Source organism: Triticum dicoccoides, chromosome 7B (assembly GCF_002162155.2).
Source record: "Triticum dicoccoides isolate Atlit2015 ecotype Zavitan chromosome 7B, WEW_v2.0, whole genome shotgun sequence".
NCBI lineage: Eukaryota > Viridiplantae > Streptophyta > Magnoliopsida > Poales > Poaceae > Triticum > Triticum dicoccoides.
In genome coordinates this window covers 136217508-136227640 of record NC_041393.1, presented here as the reverse complement: position 1 = coordinate 136227640, position 10133 = coordinate 136217508, and the positions used below count along the sequence as shown (strand labels likewise).

At 45.1% G+C, this 10133-nt stretch overlaps 1 protein-coding gene across 1 annotated transcript; it reads left to right on the top strand.

The window, feature by feature from the left end:
• The first annotated feature begins 410 nt into the window (after positions 1 to 410).
• LOC119338736 (citrate-binding protein-like) lies at positions 411 to 1167 on the top strand. Its single transcript, XM_037610988.1, has 2 exons — positions 411 to 701; positions 784 to 1167. Exons 1-2 carry the CDS (start codon positions 411 to 413, stop codon positions 1165 to 1167), a joined length of 675 nt encoding a protein of 224 aa, XP_037466885.1.
• The last annotated feature ends 8966 nt before the right edge of the window (positions 1168 to 10133 follow it).

Here is a 10133-nt window from a genome sequence, read left to right as displayed (position 1 = left end):
CAGCCAATGTCACCTCGTATGCACTAGTAAAAAGAAACATAGTTACACTAATCACGTTGAACAACTCAAAGTTGCATCTATCCAACATATCCTCTGCGTGTAAAAGCAAGAGCACTGTTTAATTAAGCTGCCAATTCTCCAATCTCGAGCATAAGGTATATACTGATTTTTTTCGATAAAGGGCGCTTTTATTATTTCAAAATGTAGCATCAAAGTGATACAAAGCATTAAGAGTATCACCCGGCCTCTGCATAACTAGGATACACACAGCCAAAATCAGTATATACTGATGAATCCCCAGAGCCTATATAAACCAGAGGGAACTTGATTACTCCCACCCATCTCATCATCACCATCGAGAGACAATCCAAGGCCAAGCAGAAGCCACACACGTAGAGTATAAAGTACAGATGGCTCCTCGCGCTCTCTCTTGGATCAGTGTCTCTCTGCTTGTCTTCTTGGCGTCCTGGTCATGCGCTGCGGCCAGGGGCGCACGGGCACCGAAAGCCGCCGACCCGACCTATGGGTTCACGTCGGTGAGGCTCGACGAGAGCAACTTTTTGCTGCAGCGCCCCTACGACGAGGCGAGTGGCGCACGCTACAGCTTCGACGGCACCGTGCGGAAGCTCTGGGTGCTCGCCTCCGACAAGCCCCATGCCCGCCAGAGCCATACCAGCCCAAGAACTGAGATCAGGATGGCAGTAAGTTTACCACATCATTAGTTGTACTTCGTTTGGGTGTAATTAAGGTCTACTGATCTTACTGATCTTCTTCTACTTGCAGGGCTACGACTACAGCTCCGGCGTGTGGCAGTTCGAGGGCTATGGTTACGTCCCCTCCGGCACCACGGGGGTGTCTATCATGCAGGTGTTCGGCGCCGGCGAGACGGCCACCACGCTCATGCTGCATGTCTACGATGGCGCGCTGCGGTACTACGACCGGCAGCTCGTGGAGGACTCCATCTATGACAGATGGTTCCGACTGAACGTGGTCCACGATGTCGAGGCGTCGACGCTCACCGTGTACATCGACGGCGAGCAGAAGCTGCACGTCCAGGGCCGCGGCGGGGACTCGCACTACTTCAAGTTTGGTGTGTACGCACAGAACCACGACTCCAGCTGCATGGAGTCTCGCTGGAAGGACGTCAGGATCTTCAAGAAGCATTAGAATTATTTGTGCATATATATGTATGTTGATGGAGTTACTACGTTTGTATTCTTTATTTTGTTGGTTGCTTCTTTGCCTCCTCACAGCTTCTACTCTATTTATTGGTTGGTTCTCCTTAATTCCATAAATATTAAGTGTTCTCTACACTATTGTAGGATTCCCAAATCTACAAGTTTATTCTTTATTTGGTTACTTTGTTAGTTCCCGAATATCCACTTCGGTGCCCGGGCTCAGGTGAGCCCGGTGAACAGTATAGTGCTTAAAAATAGAAAACAGAAAAAAAATACGATTATTTTTTGCAAGCAAGTTGTTCATGTGCGTGATGTTCGTACAAAATTTGGCGAAGTTTGGACATCCGAGGAGCGCGCGTTAAAAAGGACAAATTCGGCCATGAACAGTGCTGTTTTCAAATGTCTCTCACAGACCCTTTTTTTTGCCACGAGCTACTCGAATGTACAAACTTCACGGAATTTTGCACGAGTATAACGCATCTGAGCAACTTGCATCGCAATATTATATTGAATTTTTTGAATTTATTTTAAAGTTTTTATGATTTACTGTTTATGCCCGGACTCAGAGCCCGGGCACCGAACGCCGCTTCAGTTAGTTCCCCTTTAAATTGTTTTTGGTTCAATAACTGATATCTTCATGCTGCATTGGCAACATTTATTGTTGTATTATTCTGTTTCATTTTTTTCATTTTCTTCGAGGTTTTCGTTATTTTTGTCCTGCCACATTTTACTTCAAAAAAATTAAGAGAACAAGCCTTCTGTGACACATCCAATATGTTCAAGTACCTCGCTCATTAGAAATTTAGAATACTCCTTCCAATACATTTCCCAACTCAGGCTCTTTCCGTACATCGGTTACATGTCGTTGCTAGTGACCAAGATCATTTGCACGCTTCACCTATTTTGTTTACGACTGTCTCATGACCTATAGATGTGTTAAGCAGAGTTCAGTTATATCTATATCAGCTCTATACTTTTAGTGATATCTATAGGACCACATCTGGGTAGTTTCGACGTCTTCAGATATGGCCTATAACCTTCAATTCTCATGCTCGTCCCCAATTATCATGTTTATTGATATTTTTCTAACCTTGTACTAAAGATCAAATGCTAAACATATAGGACCACATCTAGGTAGTTTCGACGTCTTCAGATATGAGTGTGTCTATGCAGGCGAATTGGAGATTTTCCCGTGCGAGCTCAAATGACTTGAGCGGTTACATTGGTTCAACAACCCTGACATCAAGTATTATGTTTGTGAGATGAACAAGACATCCGTCACTCCTGGACAAAAAATGGTATGGATCTTAAATACCCTACTGTTGGAAATATGCCCTAGAGGCAATAATAAAATGGTTATTATTATATTTCCTTGTTCATGATAATTGTATATTGTTCTTGCTATAATTGTGTTATCCGGAAATCGTAATACATGTGTGAATACATAGACCACAACATGTCCCTAGTGAGCCTCTAGTTGACTAGCTCGTTTATCAATGGATGGTTACGGTTTCCTGATCATGGACATTGGATGTCATTGATAACGGGATCACATCATTGGGAGAATGATGTGATGGACAAGACCCAATCCTAAGCATAGCACAAGATCGTGTAGTTCGTTTGCTAGAGCTTTTCTAATGTCAAGTATCATTTCCTTAGACCATGAGATCGTGTAACTCCCGGATACCGTAAGAGTGCTTTGAGTGTACCAAACGTCACAACGTAACTGGGTGGCTATAAAGGTATACTACGGGTATCTCCGAAAGTGTCTGTTGGGTTGACACGAATCGAGACTGGGATTTGTCACTCCGTATGACGGAGAGGTATCTCTGGGTCCACTCGGTAATGCATCATCATTGTAAGTGCATCTAGTGCCACCCCTAGTTGGTTTTGGAGTATTGACGACAAAGTTGGTTGAGGGACTAATGCGTTTGTGAGAATTGCAGGATAACGCAGGTAGTGTCCCTCATTGATTCGGTTTACCTACCGGAGATGACCCCTAAAAATGTATGAAGACATTGAAGACAATGGTGGTATGAGAAGATATTCATATTGAAGATTATGACATGAGAAGACATTATGTGAAGACAATGGAGCGCGAAGACTGTGTGGTTTCGTCGTTTCCTTTCTTCTTTGTTGAGTCATAGGAACCACCGTACTGTTAAGTGGGGTCCAAGTAAACTAAGTCAGAGTGACTGAAGTGATGCTCAACCCAAATCCTATGTCTTCGAGCGAAGACAATGTGAGCAAATCTTATCCAGAGTTGGATGAGTCAGCTTTGCTTGTAGCCCAAGTAAAGTTGCCGTGTGTGTTTGAAATCTGACCATTGGAACACGTGTCAGTTCCTTAGTGACCCAGGGTCATTTTGGACAAATCAGGTCGGGTTGCCTGGTGGCTATAAATAGCCCACCCCCTACACCATAATTTGGTGGCTGCTCAGAGTTTGTATACGGCTTTTGTCGTTTGAGAGCAACCCACCTCGAAGCATTTGAGAGAGAGAAATCCTTGCGAGGACAAAGCCCAAACACCCAGAGCCAAAGAGTGTTAGGCATCACTGAAGTCTTTCTGTCTGTGTGACCTGAAGACTTATTACACTTGAGGACTGTGTATCCTCCAGCCGGTTAGGCGTCGCGTTCTGAGCATCCAAGAGTCATTGTGGATTGCCAAGTGAACGAAGTCTGTGAAGGTTTGGAAGTCTCCCTTGAAGACTTACCAGAGTGATTGGGCGAGGACTAAGTGACCTTAGCTCAAGGGGAATAAGGTGAAGACACGGTCTTCTGAGTTAAATCTCAGCCTCCCTAACCAGACGTATAGTTGTCACAGCAACTGGAACTGGTCCAACAAATCATGTGTCCTCAACAAGCAACTGGTTCTATCTCTTCCCTCCTTTACTTTGAGTTTGTCTTCGTGAAGTCATTGCTTATTGTTTTATCCGATTGACTTCATTGCTTGACTACTATTGTTGATTGACTTCATACTATCTTCCATCCTGATCCTACTACCTAGCTGCTATTAATCTTCAAATGTTAATGCTATTGCATACTTGATTATGGCTTGCTTGTTGTAGTTTATCTTCCGCTGCATATCAATTAGGCAGTTTCTAACGTTTGTCTTCGAAACTTCCATGTTTTGAAGACTTTCCTAAAAATCGCCTATTCCCCCCCCCCCTCTAGTCGATAACTAGCACTTTCAATCATAATGAGCTCAATGTGACCAAGTGGTTGGTCACGGGATCATGCATTACGGTACGAGTAAAGTGACTTGCTGGTAACGAGATTGAACGAGGTATTGGGATACCGATGATCGAATCTCGGGCAAGTAAAGTACCGATTGACAAAGGGAATTGTATACGGGATTACTTGAATCCTCGACATCGTGGTTCATCCGATGAGATCATCGAGGAGCATGTGGGAGCCAACATGGGTATCCATATCCCGCTGTTGGTTATTGGCCGGAGAGTCATCTCGGTCATGTCTGCATGTCTCCCGAACCCGTAGGGTCTACACACTTAAGGTTCGGTGACGCTAGGGTTGTAGAGATATTAGTATGCGATAACCCGAAAGTTGTTCGAAGTCCCGGATGAGATCCCGGACGTCACGAGGAGTTCCGGAATGGTCCGGAGATGAAGATTTGTATATAGGAAGTCCAGTTTCAGCCACCGGGAAAGTTTCGGGGGTCACCGGTATTGTACCGGGACCACCGGTAGGGTCCCGGGGGTCCACCGGGTGGGTCCACCTATCCCGGAGGGCCCCATGGGCTGAAGTGGGAAGGGGCCCCTGGTGGGCTGGTGCGCCCCCCTTGGGCCTCCCCCTGCGCTTAGGGTTGGAAACCCTAGGGGTGGGGGCGCCCCACCTGACTTGGGGGGCAAGTCCCCCCCTTGGCCGCCCCCCCCTCAAGATTGGATCTCTAGGGGGCCGGCGCCCCCCCAGGGTCCCTATATAAAGAGGGGGAGGGAGGGCTGCGCACCCAAGCCCCTAGCGCCTCCCTCTCCCTCCGTAACACCTCTCCCTCTCGCTGAGCTTGGCGAAGCCCTACGAGATCCCCGCTGCTTCCACCACCACGCCGTCGTGCTGTTGGATCTCCATCAACCTCTCCTTCCCCCTTGCTGGATCAAGAAGGAGGAGACGTCTTCCCCAACCATACGTGTGTTGAACGCGGATGTGCCGTCCGTTCGGCGCTAGGATCATCGGTGATTTGGATCACGATGAGTACGACTCCATGAACCCCGTTCTCTTGAACGCTTCCGCTCGCGATCTACAAGGGTATGTAGATGCACTCGTCTCTCTCGTTGCTAGATGACTCCATAGATTGATCTTGGTGATGTGTAGAAATTTTTTATTTTCTGCAATATTCCCCAACAGTGGCATCATGAGCTAGGTCTATGCGTAGTTTCTATGCACGAGTAGAACACAAGATTGTTGTGGGCGTCGATTTTGTCAATTTACATGCCACTACTAGTCTTATCTTGTTTCGGCGGCATCGTGGGATGAAGCGGCCCGGACCGACCTTACACGTACGCTTACGTGAGACAGGTTCCACTGACTTACATGCACTAGTTGCACAAGGTGGCTAGCGGGTGTCTATCTCTCCCACTTTAGTCCGATCGGATTCGATGAGAAGGGTCCTTATGAAGGGTAAATATAAATTGGCATATCACGTTGTGGTTTTGGCGTAGGTAAGAAATGTTCTTGCTAGAAACCTATAGCAGCCACGTAAAAACATGCAACAACAATTAAAGGACATCTAACTTGTTTTTGCAGCATATGCCTTGTGATGTGATATGGCCAAGAGGATATGATGAATGAAATATATGTGATGTATGAGATTGATCATGTTCTTGTAATATGAATCACGACTTGCATGTCGATGAGTATGACAACCGGCAGGAGCCATAGGAGTTGTCTTTATTTTTTGTATGACCTTCGTGTCATTGAATAACGCCATGTAATTACTTTACTTTATTGCTAAACATGTTAGCCATAGAAGTAGAAGTAATCGTTGGCGTGACAACTTCATGAAGACACGATGATGGAGATCATGGTGTCATGCCGGTGACGATGATGATCATGGCGCCCCGAAGATGGAGATCAAAAGGAGCAAAATGATATTGGCCATATCATGTCACTATTTGATTGCATATGATGTTTATCATGTTTTTGCATCTTATTTGCTTAGAACGACGGTAGTAAATAAGATGATCCCTCATAATAATTTCAAGAAAGTGTTCCCCCTAACTGTGCGCTGTTGCGAAAGTTCGTTGTTTCAAAGCACCACGTGATGATCGGGCTTGATAGATTCTAACATTCACATACACGGGTGTAAGATAGATTTACACATGCAAAAACACTTAGGTTGACTTGGCGAGCCTAGCATGTACAGACATGGCCTCGGAACACAAGAGACCGAAAGGTCGAACATGAGTCGTATAGAAGATAAGATCAACATGAAGATGTTCACCGATGATGACTAGTCCGTCTCACGTGATGATCGGACATGGCCTAGTTAACTCGGATCATGGATCACTTAGATGACTAGAGGGATGTCTATCTGAATGGGAGTTCATTATATAATTTGATTAGATGAACTTAATTATCATGAACTTAGTCTAAAATCTTTGCAATATGTCTTGTGGATCAAATGGCCCACGCTAATGTTGCCCTCAACTTCAACGCGGTCCTAGAGAAAACCAAGCTGAAAGACGATAGCAGCAACTATACGGACTGGGTCCGGAACTTGAGGATCATCCTCATAGCTGCCAAGAAAGCATATGTGCTAGATGCACCGCTAGGTGAAGCACCCGTTTTCCCAGCAACTCAAGACGTTATGAACGCTTGGCAGTCGCGTAGTGATGATTACTCCCTGGTTCAGTGCGGCATGCTTTACAGCTTAGAACTGGGGCTCCAAAAGCATTTTGAGCAACACGGAGCATATGAGATGTTCCAAGAGCTGAAAATGGTTTTCCAAGCTCATGCCTGGGTCAAGAGATATGAAGTCTCCGACAAGTTCTACAGTTGTAAGATGGAGGAGAATGGTTCTGTCAGCGAGCACATACTCAAAATGTCTGGGTTGCACAACCGCTTATCTCAACTGGGAGTTAATCTCCCGGATGACGCGGTGGTCGACAGAATCCTCCAGTTGCTCCCACCTAGCTATAGGAGCTTTGTGATGAACTTCAATATGCAGGGGATGGTGAAAACCATCCCTGAGGTATATTCAATGCTGAAATCAGCGGAGGTGGAGATCAAAAAGGAACATCAAGTGTTGATGGTCAATAAAACCACTAGTTTCAAGGAAGGCAAGGGTAAGAAGAACTTCAAGAAGGACGGCAAGGGAGTTGCCGCGCCCGGTAAGCCAGTTGCCGGGAAGAAGCCAAAGCATGGAACCAAACCTGAGACTGAGTGCTTTTATTGCAAGGGAAGCGGACACTGGAAGCGGAACTGCCCCAAGTGCTTAACAGACAGAAAGGCCGGCAACACCAAAGGTATATGTGATATATATGTAATTGATGTGTACCTTACTAGTACTCGTAGTAGCTCCTGGGTATTTGATACCGGTGCGGTTGCTCATATTTATAACTCAAAATAGGAGCAGCGGAACAAGCGGAGACTGGCGAAGGACAAGGTGATGATGCGCGTCGGGAATGGTTCCAAGGTTGATGTGATCGCCGTCGGCACGCTACCTCTACATTTACCTACGGCATTAGTTTTAAACCTCAATAATTATTATTTAGTGTCAGCTTTGAGCATGAACATTGTATCTAGATCTCGTTTAATACGAGATGGCTACTCATTTAAATCCGAGAATAATGGTTGTTCTATTTATATGAGAGATATGTTTTATGGTCATGCCCCGCTGGTCAATGGTTTATTCTTAATGAATCTCGAACGTGATGTTACACATATTCATAGTGTGAATACCAAAAGATGTAAGGTTGATAACGATAGTCCCACATACTTGTGCCACTGCCGCCTTGGTCACATTGGTGTCAAACGCATGAAGAAGCTCCATGCTGATGGACTTTTGGAGTCTCTTGATTACGAATCATTTGACACATGTGAACCATGCCTCATGGGCAAAATGACCAAGACTCCGTTCTCCGGAACAATGGAGCGAGCAACCAACTTATTGGAAATCATACATATTGATGTGTGCGGTCCAATGAGCGTTGAAGCTCGCGGAGGCTATTGTTATGTTCTCACTCTCACTGACGACTTGAGTAGATATGGGTATGTCTACTTGATGAAACACAAGTCTGAGACCTTTTAAAAGTTCAAGGAATTTTAGAGTGAGGTTGAGAATCAACGTGACCGAAAGATAAAGTTCTTACGATTAGATCGTGGGGGAGAATATTTAAGTCACGAATTTGGTGCGCACTTAAGGAAATATGGAATCGTTTCACAACTCACGCCGCCTGGAACACCTCAGCGTAACGGTGTGTCCGAACGTCGTAATCGCACTCTATTGGATATGTTGCGATCTATGATGTCACTCACCGATTTACCGCTATCATTTTGGGGATACGCTCTAGAGACAGCTACATTCACTTTAAATAGGGCACCTTCTAAATCCGTTGAGACGACACCGTATGAATTATGATTTAGGAAGAAACCTAAGCTGTCGTTTCTAAAAGTTTGGGGATGCGATGCTTATGTCAAGAAACTTTAACCTGAAAAGCTCAAACCCAAGTCAGAAAAATGTGTCTTCATAGGATACCCTAAGGAAACCATTGGGTATACCTTCTACCTCAGATCCGAAGGCAAGATCTTTGTTGCCAAGAACGGGTCCTTTTTGGAGAAAGAGTTTCTCTAGAGAGAAGTAAGTGGGAGGAAAGTAGAACTTGATGAAGTATTGCCTCTTGAACCAGAAAGTAGCGCAGCTCAAGAAAATGTTTCTGTGGTGCCTGCACCGGATAGAGAGGAAGTTAATGATGATGATCAAGGTACTTAGGATCAAGTTGCTACTGAACTCCGAAGGTCCACAAGGACACGTTCCACACCAGAATGGTATGGCAACCCTGTCCTGGAAATCATGTTGTTAGACAACGGTGAACCTTCGAACTATGAAGAAGCGATGGCGGGCCTAGATTCCAATAAATGGCTTGAAGCCATGCAATCCGAGATAGGATCCATGTATGAAAACAAAGTATGGACTTTGACAGACTTGCCCGATGATCGGCGAGCGATAGAAAATAAATGGATTTTTAAGAAGAAGACGGACACGGATGGTAATGTTACCATCTATAAGGCTCGACTTGTCGCTAAGGGTTATCGACAAGTTCAAGGGGTTGACTACGATGATACATTCTCACCCGTAGCGAAGCTGAAGTCCGTTCGAATTGTGTTAGCAATTGCCGCTACGATTATGAGATATGGCAAATGGACGTCAAAACGGCATTCCTTAACGGCTTCCTTAAGGAAGAATTGTATATGATGCAGCCGGAAGGTTTTGTCGATCCTAAGAATGCTAACAAGGTATGCAAGCTCCAGCGCTCCATCTATGGGCTGGTGCAAGCATCTCGGAGTTGGAACATTCACTTTGATGAAATGATCAAAGCGTTTGGGTTTATGAAGACTTATGGAGAAGCCTGCGTTTACAAGAAAGTGAGTGGGAGCTCTGTAGCATTTCTCATATTATATGTAGATGACATACTTTTGATGGGAAATGATATAGAACTTTTGGACAACATTAAGGCCTACTTGAATAAGTGTTTTTCAATGAAGGACCTTGGAGAAGCTGCTTACATATTAGGCATCAAGATCTATAGAGATAGATCGAGACGCCTCATAGGTCTTTCACAAAGCACATACCTTGATAAGATATTGAAGAAGTTTAATATGGATCAGTCCAAGAAGGGATTCTTGCCTGTGTTGCAAGGTGTGAAATTGAGCTCGGCTCAATGCCTGACCACGGCAGAAGATAGAGAAAAGATGAGTGTCATCCCCTATGCCTCGACTA